This window comes from Rhinatrema bivittatum, chromosome 6 (assembly GCF_901001135.1).
Source record: "Rhinatrema bivittatum chromosome 6, aRhiBiv1.1, whole genome shotgun sequence".
In the NCBI taxonomy this organism is placed as follows: Eukaryota; Metazoa; Chordata; class Amphibia; order Gymnophiona; family Rhinatrematidae; genus Rhinatrema; species Rhinatrema bivittatum.
The window spans coordinates 107,860,001-107,878,932 of record NC_042620.1 but is presented as its reverse complement, the minus strand read 5'-3'; the positions used below and the strand labels follow the sequence as shown (position 1 = coordinate 107,878,932).

The 18,932-nt window shown below is 38.5% G+C and overlaps 1 protein-coding gene across 8 annotated transcripts in view; it reads right to left on the bottom strand.

Moving 5' to 3' along the window:
• The window catches only part of UBR3 (ubiquitin protein ligase E3 component n-recognin 3), a 672,099-nt gene that overhangs the window by 358,524 nt on the left and 294,643 nt on the right, over positions 1 to 18,932 (bottom strand). For all 8 annotated transcript variants that reach the window (XM_029605729.1, XM_029605732.1, XM_029605733.1 and 5 more), the window contains one exon: positions 6,219 to 6,307. In XM_029605729.1, coding sequence (XP_029461589.1) covers positions 6,219 to 6,307 — 89 coding nt within the window. The remainder of the gene's footprint in view (positions 1 to 6,218; positions 6,308 to 18,932) is intronic.

Genomic DNA, 18,932 nt, shown 5'->3' with positions numbered 1-18,932 from the left:
CGGGGAAACACGGTATCTGCCATTTTGTACATCTGAATTAAAACCAGATTGGACTTTAATGAGCTAGTTAGCTACTTTCAAACTGGCTCAATTTCTTATTTCATCAGAAGGGTTCACTTTTCAATCTGAAAGGATATACTTGGACTAAGTCAAGTCAAGATTAGCCAATATCTGCCAGATCCCAGCCTGGTTTCTATCAGAGCTGGAAGTACAAAGGAGGAGAAAAACTGCTGGGTCCAAAAAAATCCATAATTGTCACCCACAGAAGGTATTCACACAATTTTTAAATTAATGAATTTGCACACTTGATATGTGTGATGTAAAGCTACATATTCTAGCCGCACTAGAACGCACAAGACTTCTGTCAACTCCCTGAAGTGCTGTGGGAAAAAAAAGAAACTACCGGTACATCACTTCAGTCAGCACCTTCCAGTCTTTTATCTTTTACAAGTACTAACCAATGAATATCACACGCTATTTTCCAAATAAATGCTGTGTCATAAATTAAGAAAAGAATAAGTCAAATATATATTCTTAACTTCAATGCAATTATTCTATGTTATATATTTAAATACTAAAGAGTTGAAAAGGCTCATAATGATCAAAGATTAACTGACATCTTAGGATAACTGAAATCAAGGCTTGACTGTTGCCTAGCAATCATCGGTAGTTCACATTCTAATCTAAAAGCATAAAACGTAAATCATTCAAGTACATTTGTTTGGGCTGTTCTCAACTACGTTAGATTACTGCATTAAAATGATAAGCCACAGATAAAATAAGGTGGACAGTTTTCACACAATTTTTATATGCTAAAGTTTTCAAAACTATTTCAGAAGTCTCTGTAGCATTTGGATTTTACTTCTATCCACAACAAGCTATGGTTCAGTTACAATAATTTAAAAATAAATAAATCCATATATAGTTACAAAAAAATGTCTCAGCAAGATTTTTACAAGCTCTTAACCTAATACACAATGTAGTTTGCACCCACTGTGCAATCAAACATCCTTTTGATCAAGTATGTATAAGAAAAATCTTTAGATTTTAGAACCAGCTTAACCATGTTGGTTAGTAGAAATGTTGTAATGTTGAATATTAATTTGTTTATAAAACTGAACTGAAAAAACTTGGATAAGGTAGCACTGAATTCATGAAACGTATGCTTAGTCAAAAAATTTCTTTGAGAAAAGAAAAAAAAGCAAGTAGGAATGGAATATTGTATATAAGCATTCAATTTCAAGAAAGCAATCAGATTTCGTTGATGTAAAGACATCCACAAGTTCAAATTAACAATGGTTTTGTCAGAAGAAATATTTCTTCATCAATATTGTCTTAAGGTTTGGTCATTTCTATTGCATCACAAGCAAACTTTGGATTATGTACCTAGAAATTTCATTCAAAGAGGCCACGATACACGTGCATGCGAGCCCAAAAGCATTCAGAGTATTAGAATACAAATACGGTAGATACAAGTTCCTCACCACTTCCTATACACAGTACTATGAAACAGTATACATCCAATACAGATTTCTTCAGATGTCAAATCCTCACAACATCTGTCAAGTCCTTTCTAATATTTTACTGCAAGTTTCCTTATGAATACATTATCCAAAGTAGTCCTCTACTATCATCCTGCATGAATGTTGAAATTATCATGGTTTTAGACATCAGGGGCATTGAGAAGAACTGCACAATCATGTCCAAAAATAACCCACCTGAAATGTAAAGCATTTTTCTGGGTTTCATGATTATGGAAAATATTTTACCTCTTTTGTATTTTATTCAAACTGCATTTATGAACTCATAATGCAAGCCTTCATTATTTCTTAATACTTGACTAACTAATGCTACTGAGCAGCTTTTCATTTTTCAGAAGTGGTTTTAAATTTTCCAGCTACCTTTAGTACTGGGGTTTTCCCAACCAGAGTCCTCTCTTATCCAGCTAAGTTTGTCCAGCTAAATCCCAAATTTAGCCAGACAAATTCCTTTGAATACTGACCTCAAAAATGTTTTCATGGTAAAAGTACAGGCAAAAATTCAAATTGTACACACAATATATTTATTTGTCTCTCAATACCAGACTACAGTCTTCTTTACATTAATACTAATATGTAGAAGTCTTGAACAAATTGATAAGAGTCAGCACCTTCAGCATGGCTATGGAGTCCAATAGTAAACATCAAAACTGATGTTTTGATGAAACCAATCAATTCTTTTTCTTATCAGTCACCTGAAGAGCAAATGGGAATCTTGGCCAGCTTTTAGAAAGCACTGTCTAAATCTGCTGCTCTTTGAGCAGACAGCAACTCACTAGAAAACAAACATTCAGAAACTATAATCCATAGTAAAGAAGTGTAAAACCTTGAAGAATGACCTTCCCATGGCTAATCTTTTCTCCATCATTTCCCAAATCCAAGACATTGCCAAGGTCAATAAAACATTCTAAGTGGGTCTGGCGGACAAAACCAGATTTTGACAAATTAAATCATATCCTTTCGGAAAGCAAGAAGCTTGAGAAATCTCTCAAGAATCTTTCTCGCAATGAACACTTAAAAAGGCTAACGCAATTCATTTCACTCAAGCAATAATTCACTGTTCCCAAATGTTTCGCCTAATGCTAGAAAACAAGCAGTTGAATGATATGCTTTAGTATTTAGCTTTGTTTAAAGCTGAGATGCACTTTTTTTTTTCAGTTGACGACTATAGAACTTTAAACTTCTAAATAGAACAGAATAAAATATCATGCAGTATTGCCTACCTCACAGGGTTCTTGATATAATGACCTAAGTCAAGGTTCAGCTAATCATGCAGTAAGAATTAAAGTTAGGAATGAAAAAATAAAAAATTTAACATCTTAAGTAAACAAAAATAAGTATATTTTTATTTATTTAAGGGTTTTTTCTATACCGAGGTATAACTATCAGCCTTCACCCCGGTTTACAGTTACAACAACATATTACATTTAACAGTGAACTGAAAAAGAAACAGTGGAGACATCAAAACTAAGAATAAGTATTAAAAATTAAGGAATTAATCTTACAAGTAATATTAAAAAACATTTAACACTAGGTATATTTATGATTAAACCATATAATAACTAGCTTAAAGGCATTCTGTGTCATGTTCTAGTCTTTGCCATTTCTTGTCGGATAATGGCTATGAGTTAGATATGTTGTGTGGTGCTAACCAATACCATCTTTGAATGCTTGACAGAATAACCAAGTTTTGAGCTCTTTTTTGAAAGACTTGATATTGGTTTGAGAGGATAAGTGCTCAAGTAGAGAGTTCCATAATTTCGGACCAGCTATGGATATGGCTCTTTTCCTAGTGTTGGAAAGCTTAGCTAAAGGGAGAGATGGTATTTCAAGTTGTAATTTACTTGTTGCTCTAGTTGTACGTTGCGATCTGTGTACATGTATGACATTGTCAAATGCCATGTTGTCTGTTATGTGAATTGCGTTGTGTAGAATTGTAAGTATTTTGAACTCGATTCTTTTATCGACTGGAAGCCAATGTAAACTGTTGAGGACAGGTGTAATGTGGTCTGATTTCTTTTTGCCAGTTAGGAGTCTTGCTGCGGCATTCTGTAATAGTTGAAGTGGTTTTAAGGTCCCTTTAGGTAGCCCTATCAAGAGTGAGTTGCAGTAGTCAAGGCTGGTGAAGATGAGAGATTGTAAGACGGTTCGGAAGTCCTGGTGGTGAAGCAATGGTTTTAGGTGTTTGAGTATTTGGAGTTTGTGGAAACCTTCTCTAGTTTTAGTTGCGTTGTGTATATCACTTAAGCAGCAAAAATGGAGACAATTTCCACATAAGAGAAAACAATGACCTATGATCAAGCATTTAAAAAGAAAAAAAAAATCAATTTGCTTATATTTAGTTCCCCAGTCCCCCAAAATTAGTTCTAGTCTAAAAAAAAAAAAAAAAAATTACACTTCACCTGTTTCCATTCTCAAGACATTAAAAGATGAATTTTAAAAGCCCGGTGAATGCATCAATCAGGGGATATGTGAAGAAATCAAGCTTGAGTGTGCTAACTGTATTTTAAAAAGCACCCAGATAGGAGTGTAAAACACATCTCAAAAGTTTCCAAAAAGGGGTGGAGCGTGGGCATTTCAGGGCCTGGCCAAGAGATGTGTGCATAAATACTTAGTGCCCCGGCATGCACAGAAGTCCCCTGCCATGTAACTTTTCTTCTGCTATGGTTGACATGTAAGTTCTAAAAATCAAAGGATCGAGCCATTTCTGACAGGTTTAAAGGGTCTGGGGTAACTGGGAGGCATGTAGGCTATCAAACCAGGAGGAGTGAACTGGTGGATGAACTGGCGTGGGCGCGCGCGCCCCTTTTAAAATCCCCTGACTTACGCAGAAGTGGGATTTATGCTCCCATGTGCACACCCACTTAAAATTAAGAGAACATGTACATGCTGCCAGGCTACAACATGCGTACACATATGCATACAAGTTATAAAATGACCATGTCCCTGGGCGTGGGCTGACACACATACAGTATGTGCCTGCATGCCAGTTTGAAACTGTCTAAGCTTTTCAGCAAGTCATAAGAAGCAGTTCTTTGCTGCTTGAAATTAATCTATTTCTTTCAACTCCCACCACAGTCACAACACCAAAAGCATTAGTCTCTCTGTAAAACTGCAATATCTTTCTCTTATTTTCTATTTTCAAATCCATTTAAATCCACATAATCTGTAATGTTTAGTTACTAGAATCTGTAGGGTTAGACTTATCTTACTTGCTTGATTTTTTTATGGGGATGAGGAAGATAATTTCACAAACTCATCTCTTCCCTTGAACCAAACTATTTCAGGTTCCCAATTCCAGCACAAGAATATGTCTCAAAAAAAAATTTCAGTTTCATTACAATGCATTCACTAATTCAATAATAGCAAGCAGATTCAGGATAGAGCCTTTAATCTACACTGGATTCCAACATGCTTTACTGCCACAGCTCTTCAGAAACATACATGCAGTCACAGATGCCATTAGTTTTCAGCACTAGGACACTGCATGAAAGTGTCTGACAAGAAATATGAACCAGGAAAAACAAACAATGCTACAATGGAAGGACTAAAAGTAAGGCTTAAATTTCAAAGTATTACAGATAGGCATGGTTACTTATCTTAATTGTGTTATCAGGAACAATATTTACTGGACTATATTACTTTTCATATCTTGCATGCATTTACAGGAGTTGAGTATCTGTTATCTGCTTACCGGAAGAGAGATTTCAGGCTATCCTATTACTTCTCCAAGTTGGAAAGAAATCAGTATCAGAAGAGCTAGTGTACAGAATAGCACTATATGGCTAGGAGTCACTAGGTGCCACCTTCTATGTCAAAGATATAAATGGTTTCTCTTTTTTGTCTTTTGGCTAACATCAATTATAACGTCTACGCCATGAATTCAAGACAGTCTCTTTATGGCTAGGCCAATATAGAGGAGCAGGTGGAGTGGGTGTATAATGCTCTACCACCCAATTAATGTACGGATACAATTATGTTCAACCTATTGCCAAAACAGAAAAATCAACCTACCAAAAAATAAAAATAAGTTTGAATGTCTTTTTGTGATCATAAACACTGTATCCATACTTGCATTAGTTCACCTTTGCTGTGAAAACCTGAACTGGTACAACAGCTTTGCCTTTGCACATAACAGTTCTGTCTTTTACAAAAGTTCATGGAATTGTGTAAGTTACAATTTCAATAATCCTGAGATTAATAAACTGCATTCTTTACTAGCTAGTACAATGATTCTATACTCTGCTGGCCGCAGTGTAAATAACCAAACTATTAGATGAACTAAGAGGTGCTCCCTTATTCTAAGGTGTGCAGGTATCTTGCATTAAACTGCTGCTGAAACTGTTTGCATGCAGTAACTTAAGGAGAACAGAATCCTAAAGCTGTGAACTAGGTGTATGAAAATATGAGACAATCTGAATTTCAGTCTTTCAAGCTGGTAGTCTCAAATGCACTGCACTTTAAATGAATTGGCCTACAACCTAAAACTATAATAAAAGCTAAACTCCTTTCCCACTACAAGGAAACCAGGCAATTTTAAAGGATTTGACTAGCATCCTAGTTAAAAACTCTTATTGACTCATATAGAAGCAGTAGGCAAAAAATTGCATTTGCCAACAGCAGAAAATCAGGAACACAAATGCTGGAAGCACTGTGAGTAAGACAGATGTTAAAACTTACCAACATCCATGGCTGTTTCCATGAAGCTCTTTTGTCTTGAGGCAAATTCAGCCAGCAATTTCTGCTGTCTCTCTCTGGCCTTTTGCCTCCTACATAAGGGAAAAGAGAAAGGGTGCTGTATATAGTGTGACAAAAATAAGCTATGCCACAATTTCATTGATGAACACCACATTTGTGATCTACATTGTTTGCCAATCCTTTATGCTACACTCAAAAGACCGATACAAATATTTTCAAATTTAAATAGATGAGTACTACAATAAGGTTAAAAGCTGCAACATAGTGTCCATTAAGACAGGATATGTCTATAAAAAAAGTACTACTTTACCACACTGACAGCTAAGAACACAACTTCTGAAATTATATGTATACATACATACACACACAATTCCAGTATATTACAGCACAAATAGGGCCAAGTTCATAAAATTTCTCATATGTTAATTTTCATGTAAGATTCAGAATATGCCATCTTTAGATTAAAGCTGAATGCCCACACAGTGTCACAACTGACACAATGATTTACACATATTGAAACATATCAGCTATGGAAGATTATTTTCCTTTTCAAAGTTTTAGATTTGTAGATCATGCTTTAATGATTTCTAAGTTAAAAGATTTCGCATTGATATAGAAAATGAAGTAGCTTAGGAAGAAAAGGAGTGACTATTCTTGTGTCCACACAGAACATTCAAGTTTGAACTGGAGAGGGATATTACTCATATCTTCCTAAAAAGAAAACAAAATATATAATGAAAACATAAGTTCCTGTACACAGTATGCCACTAAGTAACCACACATTTCAGTATCACAGTGCTGGATGTTGGAATATGCGAGTAAAGAAAGCTTTTAAGATAAAAATAAAATAGGACCTACAATGCTAATAAACATATTTTGTGAAATATTTTAGTTTGCAAAAAAAAAAAAAAAAGTTAAGATATTAGCTGGAAAAATGTGATATATTGAAATAAATTACAAAAGCTAATACATATTAAATTTTGGGAACCAAGAATATTTTATTTTGTACCTGTGGCACATAGTCAGCATTAGTTTGCTTTTTCCTTTCATTTTCATCACAAGAAAACAAACGCCACCCTAAATATGGCCATTTCAAAGAAGATAAAACTCAGCAGATACAACATTTTTTTCCATCAAAACTATGTAAAGGAATGGACTGCAATAATGCTCACTCCTTCCGCAGTGATATACATCTATTACTATTCTAAAGGTCAGCACTGGAGTCTCAATTTCTGCTCCTTGCAATTTGGTGATTAGTTAGATGCTGCAGCTGCACAATATATAAAGGTATGGTTTTACATAAGGACAAAATTGGATGGATCTGAAAATATTTTGATGAAAACTAATACAAACCTATCACAGTAAAAAGACAAAAATGGGAAAAGCAAAAATAAAATTGTTATAAAAATGAACAAGCTCAGAAAATCTGCATGTAAGCAAAACTGATAACCAAATTGTCCAGTGTTCCAAGATAAGGTCCGCAAGATTGTGGCGGCTCCCATGGACCTTAAATATTACTCCCATTGACATCAAGGTTTTTTGTTTGTGTTTTAAAGGCACTGGAACATTTTCAGCCAGCGAGTAAACTAGTGGGGGTGAGAGGGGGTAGTAGAGTAAGTAGGAGATGGAGAAAAGGCACAGAGTCAAGCCAAAGTCTCTCCTCCTTCCACACATGTGCACAGTGCCTCCCATTTCCAACCATGTATCCTCCTCTCCTCTACATCTCCCAAGACTAGCACAGCAGCTCTCTAGGCACATGCTGAAAAAGAGTGGCTAATTAACATGTCATCAGCCATGCAAAACAAGAAGAGGAGAATGCATTACATCAGCCATGCAAGTGGAGCGAGGAGCAGCCAGTATTGCTTCTGCTCATATGGGCTGATCTGAAGTTGAATCTTTCCCTCAGGCTCAGATGATCCAATGAGAGTTGGGAACAGAGATGGAGAGAAGAGAGAGAGAGATATTCAGGGGGAGGGGGAGGAGAAGAGACACTATTGATGTTGGGGTGAAATGGAGCTTCTGGACAAGGAAATGGGTGATGGGGAGAGGAAAGGATGCTGGGGAGGACCAGAAGAGAAGGAGATTATGCTTATGCTCAACAGAGGGGTATGAGAGAGGCCACATCACTGTAAGGGGGACCAACTAGCTGTCATATTGGACAGAGATTATCTTCCCCCAAGGGATCCTCTTCTCTTTCCAGCACAGCCCTGCTCCAGTTCTACTGGATCAAAAGTTGCTCCTGCTTAAAAAATAGTGAAGACCACTGAACTAGTCTGTCAATATTAACAATGTATTTTACATGTAACACATTTGTAAGTACTTTTCTCTTCTAATATACAAAATGTCATAAGCACCAAACAACCTAAGTTGATAAGACAGTCTGAAGACAAGATCAGCAGTGAACATATGCAAATTTTGAAGGTTCCAGTCAGAAAAATTATGACAGCGATCCAGATTCACTCACTGTCCCAAGATAACATTTTATTTATTAAAGCTGGAGGGGAAAAAAGGCTTGAAAAACCAAAATTCAATACACCAGAAGTATCCACATCAGGATGGGGAAAGCAAAGTTGCTTACTTGTAACAGATTTTCTCCTCTGGACTTTAGTATAAAAAAGTCACACAAATAGGCGACGTCAGTCGCCAATGAAAACACAAAATGCGCTCTGTCCAGAACTCAAAGGGTAAAGAACCTTTCTGAACATGCCCAGAAGTTCCACACAGCCACACAAGCCTCCTCAGTCTATTATCTAGCAAACATCAACTCCACGAAAAGAGGGTGGGATCATGTGGCTGGCTTGTTCTACTGAACATGGGGAAAGCGAAGTTGCTTACTTGTAATAAGTGTTCCCTGTGGACAGCAGGACAAATATCCACACAAGTCGAGTGATGTCACCAATGAAAATAGACATGGGGGGAAAAAAATCACGCTTCTTAAACTTCAGAAAACTAACTTGTAAGCATGCATAGGAATTCCCGTGCAACTATCATTCCACAAGCCACCTCAACTTACAGTGGATGAGGGTGGAATTATGTGGATGATTTGTCCTGCTGCTCACAGTGAACACCTGTTACAGGTAAACAACTTGTTTTCTCCATGGACATGAAGGAGAAAGCCACTTACACAAGCGGGGACTCTCTAGCTGAGAGTTGCAATTAATAGTGTTACATCTTTTAATTTTATAAACTGGTAAGAGGATAGCAGATGTTCTATTTAAAAATAATTTTCAAGATTTTGACCAAATATACTGCCTGAACAAAAATCTTCTGAACAGTAATGTTTTGTAAATGTAGGAACTGAAGATCAAGTGGCTGATTTACAAGTCTTGCATAGATGGGAAAGGAGGGAGAAGTGTTGCATGTTGGAGATTTTAATCTGCTGGATGTTGACTGGAATATCCCTTCAGCAAGTATTCTCTTCTAAGAAAAGAGATAATGGATGTCCTGCAAGGGGTTATGCTCAAACAAATGGTAATGGATCCCACGAGGGAGGGTGTGATATTTGACCTAGTGCTCACAAATGGGGATAATGTCTCTAATGTCCATACGGGTGCCCACCTGAGTACAAGCGATCATCAGATGATATGGTTTGATATTGTGAACAAGATACAAAGAAGTCACACAAAGACCCCAAGTTTTGAATTTCAAATATACGGACTTTGACAAAATGGGGATATACCTGGAGGAAGAACTAGAAGACTGGAAAAAAAAATGGGTGAGGTGGAACAACAGTGGGCCAAGTAAAAAGGAGCTATTACAAAGGCAACAAATCTATATGTTAGAAAAGTAAAAACTAAAAAAAAAAAAATAATAATTTGGTTCTCAGAGGAGGTAGCTGCAAAAATAAAGGCAAAAAGATCCAAGTTCAGGAAGAATAAATGATCCCTAAAAGAGGAACATAGGGAACAATATTTAGTGAAGATGAGGGAGACGAAGAAAGAAATCAGAAAGCAAAAGGTCAAGCGGAAGAAAGGATTGCCCAAGAGATAAAGAGAGGTGACAAAACATTTTTCAGTATAGTGAAATTGAAAGGTACCGAGGAGCAATGTGTCGAGACACAAGGAAATGGCGGAAATATTAAACAAATACTTCAGTTCAGTGTTCACTAAAGACGACCCTGGACAAGGACTGTTGCTGATTGATAAGACCGTAGAAGGAAATGGGCTAGACAACTCCTTTTACAGAACAGTATGAATGGGAAGAGCTAGGAAAACTGAATGTGGACAAGTCCATGGGGCCGGATGAGGTACATCCCAGGATACTATGAGAACTCAGACCTTCAGATGCCTGAAAGGTTTTAATAATGTACAAACATAAAACCTTTTCCGTTGGAAAGAAATCAGTAGAACTAGGATTCACAAAATGAAACTCTAGGGAGGCGTCTCAGAACCAACGTCAGAAAATTTTTCTTCCAGGTGGATGCCTGGAATGCCCTTCCGGAGAAGGTGGTGAAAAACAAAACAGTAAAAGAATTCAAAAGGGCATGAGATAAATATTGTGGATCCCTAAAGGCTAAAGGATGGAAATGAAGAAAAAAGTGCATATAGTAACTTGCTGATGCAGCAGTTACTACTCTTTAACCAATAAGCCTTGATACTGTTGATGCAACTCCATCACTGCTCTCTGCTTCAACAGCAGGGGGAAAGAAGGAATTGGATTCATACAGCGACCAACGAGGGCCATGACTTTTAAAGTGTGGGGAAACAAGTATGGGGGCAGCTTACTGATGCAGTGGTTACTATCTTTAATCAATAAGCCTTGATACTTTTGATGCAACTCAAACATTGCTTTCTGCTTTAACTGCAAAGCATAATGGGGAACTGGATTCAAACAGCAACCAACGAGGGCCCTGACTGTTACGGTGTGGGAAACCGATAAGCACTGGGTAACCTACAAGGTGCAGCAGATATTACCATAAGCTTACTGGGCAGACTGGATGGACCATTTGGTCCTTTTCTGCCGTCATTTCTATGTTTAGATGAGCTTTCATTGTTGATGTAGCCCTGATCTAGTGGGCTTTAACCCAGCAAGCTGTTTACCAGATTTCACATACCTAAAAGAAATACATTGGAAAGTCATATGGAAAGGGTGGGGTTTTTTGGGGGTTTTTTTTTTTTAAACCAGTCATTTTTTTTTTATATTGATCATATGACACAAAATGTGTTTATCTGAAAAGCTTAGTTCTTCCCAAGTAAAATAATAATGCTTTCCTGCAGTCTAACGTATTTAACAGTTTTATCTGCATCAGATATGTATGGTTTTGGGGGAAAAAAAAAACAGTGGGCAAAATTATGGTCTGCTCAAGATGAAATTGGGATACAATTTTCGGCAAAAATTTAGGATAAGTTCTTAAGACGACTGTATTCTTAAAGATCTGCATATAAGGTTCCTGAGATGCTATCTCTATCAGAAATAACACTTTCCAAGATAGGACTATTTAGTACTATGTTTAGATCCCAGTATTTTATAGGAGGCATTAGATTTGAGAGATTTATAATCTTCCTACGATGGGTTGGTGAGTTATTGGGTGCTCTTTTATTATATTATGATATGCTGATATTCTACTTAAATGAAGTCCACTCAAATTAGACTAACTCAATCAGACAGACTCAGTTAATACTAAAGGATGACAGGCTGCACAGTTAAAAGGCTCTAACTTCTGTTCAGTACAACATATAGAAAATCATTTCCATTTGAAATTACAAGAATGCCTCGTATACGGATTTCTAAAATCACTTGTTCTATTCTCTTCTAGAAGAGACATTTATTTATTTATTTATTTAGCACTTTTCTATACCGACCTTCATGGTTGAGGACCATATCAGATCGGTTTACATCGAAAGGGGGAACTGTAACAAGAACCATAAATAAAAATAGGAAGAACAAAGTTACATTTAACAGGGGTAGTAAACTTGGAAGCAAAGACTGCTAGAAGCAAAAAAGTTTAAGGAACGTAGTGATTAGGAAATTAACAACAGTTAATGTGTCAGGTAGTCTCTTATTCAGAACTTGAAGTTAGAATGGAGATCCTTAGTTCAAATGGGTATTTATTCGTCTAATGTGTGTCTGAGGGATTTGTGAAGGCCTGGCGGAAAAGCCAGGTCTTCAGTTTTTTTCTAAATGTTAATAGGCAGGGTTCCAGTCTGAGGTCGTATGGGATGTTGTTCCAGATAGCTGGGCCTGCTGTAGAAAAGGATCGATCTTTGGTCGAGGTGAGGCGAGTAGCTTTTGTGGGTGGGGCCTGTAGGGTTCCTTTATATATTTCTCTGGTCGGTCTGTTGGTAATATGGAGATTGAGAGGGAATTTGAGGTCCAGATGCAGATGATTGTAGATGGATTTGTGAATTAAAGTGACATGTTGAATTAATCTGTTTTCAATATCTATGTGAACCAACATGATGTTTTTCTACTAATGCCGGTATAAAAAAAAGTTTATAAATAAAGTTTATAAATAAATCTACACTGTAAGAGCAAGAAAATTGAGGTTGAATTGAGTTATTCGTGTTGGAAATATTTCCAGGTGTATTAGAGAAGCTATTGCCAACCTCTGCAACCAGGGAAACCATATCTGTTGTGGCCTGAAAGGAGTGACAAGAATACATTTTCCCTTTGTCGCTTCTGAATTTGAAAATTACTATTAAAATTAATAGAACTGGAGGAAACATACAGAGCAGATTCGTAATCCATGAAATCAGAAATATCCCTATTGCCAGTGAATGCTTTGTTTGTCTCTTTTCAATGGGGAAATTTTTTGTTTATTGGTGATGCGAAAATATCTATCTTTGGTGTGCCCCAACACTCGAAAACAGTTTTATAATGTCTGGATAGAAAGATTATTTATGAGGTTCCAGACACCTCCTCAATGTATCTGCCAGGATATTTAACTTTCCTGAAAGATATATTGCCATTAGATATATTTTCCTGTCTAATGTCCATCTCCATATATCACGTGTTTCTTTTCAAAGAGTTAGACTCCATGCCTCCTTGCTAGTTTATAAAATACATAGCCACTTGATTATTTATATTCGAATAAGCTTGCTGGGTCTGTATCATATCACCCCTGTGCCTCCTCTCTTCCAGGGTATACATATTCATATCCTTCAGTCTCTCCCCATAAGTTTTCTGATACTGACCCCACACCATTTTGGAAGCCCTTCTCTGGACCGCTTCCATCCTGTCTCTATCCCTTTTGATATAAGGGCTCCAGAATTGAACACAGTACTACAGGTAAGGCCTCACCTCCATTTTATTTTACTGGTTATTCTTCTCTCTGTGCAGTCCAGCATTCTTCTGGCTTCAGCTATTGCCTTATCACACTGCTTCACCATTTTCAGATCGCCAGGGACTCTCTCTTCCCTCTTCCTATTTTGCTTGGGGGTGACATGCCAAGTTCCCTGGCCATCTCCTGCCACCCCCGTTCCTTAGTTTAAATGCCTGGTAGTGTATGATCTGAATTTTTCACTTAGCATCCTCTTCCCTGCCATTGACAAATGTAGGCCATCATTACCATATAATCTTTTATTGCTCTATACACGGCCCCAGCCTCCAATGTATTCAAATCCACATTCTTTACACCAGGTTTTGAGCCAGGCATTGAAGTTATCTATATGGTATGACCTTTCTTTTCCCTATCTATGAACAGTAATACTTCTGAAAAGGCAATAGTCTCTATGCTACAGCTCTGTCATCCCTGAGTGCTGCTTTTACCTCTTGATTGAAAAAATGCAACTGCAAGGGTATTAACATGCGGTAAAAAATTTGATCACATTACACCGCCACTGATCTCTTTACATTGGTTACCAATAAAATATATTTATTTATTTATTTGCTTTTTTATACCGACATTCAATTCAAAATATCACACCGGTTTACATTGAAAATATAGAATAGAATTTAAAGTTTTGTCTTTTACAAAAAATACATTACTAATGAGAACACTGAATGACTGAACGCATCTTTACACACCACAAAGAAACCTCCGCTCCTCGAAGAAAGGTTTATTAGTTGTGCCATCTATTCACACAGCCTGTCTTAGCAAAGTGAGATCAAGAGCAATCTTTCGAGGAGTGGAGCCAACATAGTCGGCACCGGGTCAGGTGTCTGCGGTGATTGAAATCCTCGAAGCATCTGAAGTACTGCCACTTGGACCATCTGGTCCAATTCTTCCCAGAAGGCTAGTGTTGGTAATACAGCAGCCGGGGTTGGAGGCTGAGTAGGAGTTGCCGGAGGGTCCATCGGAATTTATGGAACCTCGGCTCCCGGCACCATTACATGTGGGGAACACTTGTGTGTCCAGGGTTTTCTTGGACGGCGGCTCAGTCGAGGTTGATGCCTATGGCTTGTTGGTGCCGGCACTGGATGAAGCTTAGTGTCAGTGCCGATAACCGTGCTTCTCGCGATGCTCAGCCTGGTCTGTCCTCCGGCACAGAGGATGTCGAAGCCTTTGAGCAGGATGATGCCGGTGATGGCTGGTCACCGGCGTCTCTGTGTTGAGACGTCGATGGAGGAGTCGATGAAGAGGAAAGCTTCCGACTGTGCGCTTTTGGCTGGAGTCGATGGAGACGAGCGCTTAGAGGCGAACAGGTGCTCCATCTTCTCTAGGAGGGTGCAGCGGCTTTTAGGAGTCATTTGGGTACAACTAGTGCACCATTGGACGTCGTGGGAAGGCCCCAAGCATAAGACACAGACGTCATGAGGGTCCATAATGGGACATAGTCCTCGGACACTCGGGGCACTTCCGAAAACCAGTCGCCATTTCAAAAAAAGGGGCGGTGTTCAGTCGGTGGTTGTCGAGCACCAATGGAAACACCACTGGGAATCGACCGCAAGAAGCGTGGTAAACTTACCGGCGTTAGCGGAGGTAGATGGTCGATGGGGGACCCCGGAAAGGGGGAAAAAGTTTTGAAATTTTTAGAGAAAAGATCTGTGAGGAAAATGTTGAGAGAAATTCTCACAGAGCTCCTAAGAACTGGAGGCAACTGCTGCGTGGAAAAAAAAAAAAAGGACTGAAGGGGGACCCCTGCTGGAAATAAGGTTAGTGGCATGCTGGGCATCCTCAGTGTGCCAGTCAAAGTTCTAGAAACTTTGACAAAAGTGTTCCGTGATAGGGCTCCATCTAACGATGTCACCCATATGTGATATCCTGGTATCAGTGTCCCATTGGTCGTACGCCTTCCACCAGATCTCTGTGATGCCAATTATATCTCTCTCTTCATCCAGTGCTATACACTCTACCTCTTCCATCTTATTTTTTAGACCTCTAGCATTTGTATACAGACATTTCAAAGTATGTTTTTGTTTGTATTAACAACTGCTTATCAGTAGACTGGGATAATTTGGAATCTTTCTGCTCTGTCTGATCTTTACTTAAAGGCGCCTTGTCCATTTTAGCATTCACTGGAACCTCTCTACTGGGAAGTTCTGAATTCCCTATTCTTCTGGTATCCTTCAAAGATACACCATTACAAACCATGAGCTTCTGACCAACTGTCAACTTTCCCCCATCGTCTAGTTTAAAAGCTGCACTATCTCCTTTTTAAAGGCTAGTGCCAGCAGCCTGATTCCACTCTGGTTAAGGTAAAGCCCATCCTTTGGAAAAGGTCCCCCTTCCGCAAAATGAGGCCTAGTTCCCAACAAACCTAAAACCCTCTTCCCTTCACCATTGTCTCATCCATGCATTGAGACTCTGGAGTTCTGCTTGCCTCTGGGGCCCTGCACGTGGAACCTCCTGGAGGTTCTGGATTTCACCTTTTTACCTAAAATCCTAGATTTGGCTTCCAGAACCTCTGTCCTGCACTTTCCTATGTCATTTGACCCTCTATCACTGCCTTGGGGAGTTTTCTGCCTCTTTTGGTGCTTTGTTCCCCCCTTCACAGTGCCTTAAGCTCTTCAAGCCACACTTGGTGCTACTTTGCACCCCTCTCATGCAGCCTTGGGCGAGGTTCATGCCACTGATGTTGGTGCCCTTTGCCCCACTTTTGCAGCCTTGGAAAATTCTGGCCAACCTTGATTCTGCTTTGCTCCTCCGATGGTACCCTGGAGAACTGCCACTGCTGGCACCTGTTTGCTCCCAGTGCAGGTCCTTCAACTCTTCAAGCCACTTTTGGTGCCACATTGGCAGTCTTGATGTGATGGCATGCATTCACCCTTCTGATGATCTCTACTCACCAGTTTCATTAGACATGTCCAAACTGGGAAATCAAAATAGTCTTCTCCATTGACTATAATGGTAAACAAATAAACAAAACAAAACTAACAAAAAAAAATTTGTTTTTCATATGAACCAAACGAATGACTGCAAAACAAACTTGACTCTGCACATCCCTACGTATTTGATTTATATTTCACCTTTCAGACAATGTACTGTGGCACTACTCAATAAAATGAAACTAATCAAGTTTTCTTTTGAGAAGTTTCTAGACAGAATAACTAGAATGTCCAACATTTAACATGTTATTCTCTTAAAAACCGGACGTATCATGGTTTCCATAAGTGATATGTTAATACTCAAATCTGATGCTTCTGCTAGTTTGGAACTTGAAAATCTATTCCAAGAAAATGCAGAAAAAAAAGCACTACCAGAGGAAATCAATTGTTTTTCAGTTAATCCTGTGGGAATTCTGCACTCCTATGAAGTGCAGAATTCCCGCAAGTTCCCCTCATGCGCAGCTGCACAGAATTCGTATAGAATTTCGCAGGCCCCCCCAGCGTGCTGCGAGTGGAGGCAGTCCCGTTCGCAGCAAAGAAGACGTAGGCTTCGGAGAGAGAGAGAGAGAGAGAGAAAGCCTGTATGATGAGACGTGTGTATGTGTGAGAGAGAGGGTGTATCTGCACTGGAAAGGAGTGTTTGTGTGTGCATGTGCAAGAGAGAGAGGCAGGGGAAGCCTATGTGAGGGGCAGTACTAAGAGAGGGGTCAAACTCTGGTAGTGGAGCTAGAGTGGAAGGGATTGAGCCTGGGGGGGGGGGGGAAAGAGATAGTGGCAGATGGAGGAGTGAAAGGAGACTGGCCAAAGGAGTAGGAAGAGAGGGTGGAAGAGACTCTTACAGTGAATTTCTAGGAAATTCTGCTCAAAATATTTAAAACTCTGCGTCTTTAAGTAATAACTTTTTTCTGTATTACATTTTAAAATGTCTTAAAGACGTATGTATATTTTAAGCTTTTGTGCACAGAATTCCCCCAGGAGCAGTATTTTTATAACACCTGTGTAAGCATAGACCTTTCATCAAAAACCATACATTTGCATGGAATGCTACCTTAGTACTGTTTTAGCATATACATTTCTCTATCTAGGTTACTGAAATTGGATTGACTGTAAATAAATTCCCTTGATATGAAACAAACTTTTGACAGATTCAGTGCAGCTCAGTAATTTTCCATGATGGCCCAAGGGTGTAAGAGACTAAGACTGTAAAATACTGCAAGCAGTTCAGCATATCCTGGAACACTATGTCTTAGTTTCTATGGTGACAAGCTATCAAATGGGTGATGCCACCTTTGCCTTTGTCTGCAGGTTGAGGCAACAGAGAAATAGGTCATCATTGAGTGCTTATAGCTTGTTTGATCTTCATTACCTGAAAAGTAGACTTGAAATTCAAAATTAAATTGAGCCAAGACTATGTGAATAACATACCTCTATCATATTAGATTCATCTTAATTCTAGGCTTTCATGGCTACTGCTATTAGAAAATCTGTTTAGAGTGTACATTTCATGACTACAGATGATTTGAAGGGGAAGGTGGGGGGAAGCAATCAGTACTCAGAATGATTAACAGGATTTAGATTCCGGTTTTATTCACTACGCCAGCCTTTGGGTTTCATCCATAGAAATAAGCCATTAGCCCCTTCCTGCTTGTATCTCTATTCCTTAAAAAGGAGTAGGTAAATATGCACTTCACAGCACACAATTTTGTGATCAACAGAAGCTCAGTCTCTGAATAGACACTGAACACATACTATTTCAAGATGCTCTTTTTATGTGCTCTGTAGAGGGCACATAAAAGAAGTGCCATAAATAAATATGAATGCAAGCATATGGACCAGCACCAAAACCTGAGACTTGTCATTAATACTGTACTTTCCATAACTTGTAACTTTATTTTGTAATGCTTTCCTCTTTTCTTCCCCTTAATTTTAATCATTGTGTATTTATTTGGCAATACATGCAAAACTGTCAAGCCAATAAAGTTATCTGAATTTGAAAATAGCTCATGATCTAGGATGTAAGGCACCGAATAAATGTTACAGAACTTGTTTTGTAAATATAATTTAGTATCATCTTCCCTTTTCTACTTTCCATCTTTCCTCTCCTCTTTGTTAAAGGTTCTAAGGTTTCTCACCTCCAGACTGTTTGTCCTTCCATTGCCCTTCATGCATATAACAGCTTGAGGGCCACAAATACAAACAGTCTTTGGGTCTTATGTATAAGTATATTCATTCAGTATCTCACAAAACTGTGCACGGAATTTTTTCTTTTGTTTCAACTTTCTCTACAGATCCAGTCATCTCTCAAATAAGCATTTCTATAACTCTAATGTTATCTTTGTCTTCTTCCCATTGTTTACACCAATGTCTTTTTGGTCATTCCTTAAACCTTGCAAAGAGCTGTTTCTGAATCATCTCTCATTACATTGGCTCAAACAGCTCTTATCTTCACAAAGACACAGAGGTCAATCTTCAGAAAGACAGTGAGCGGGA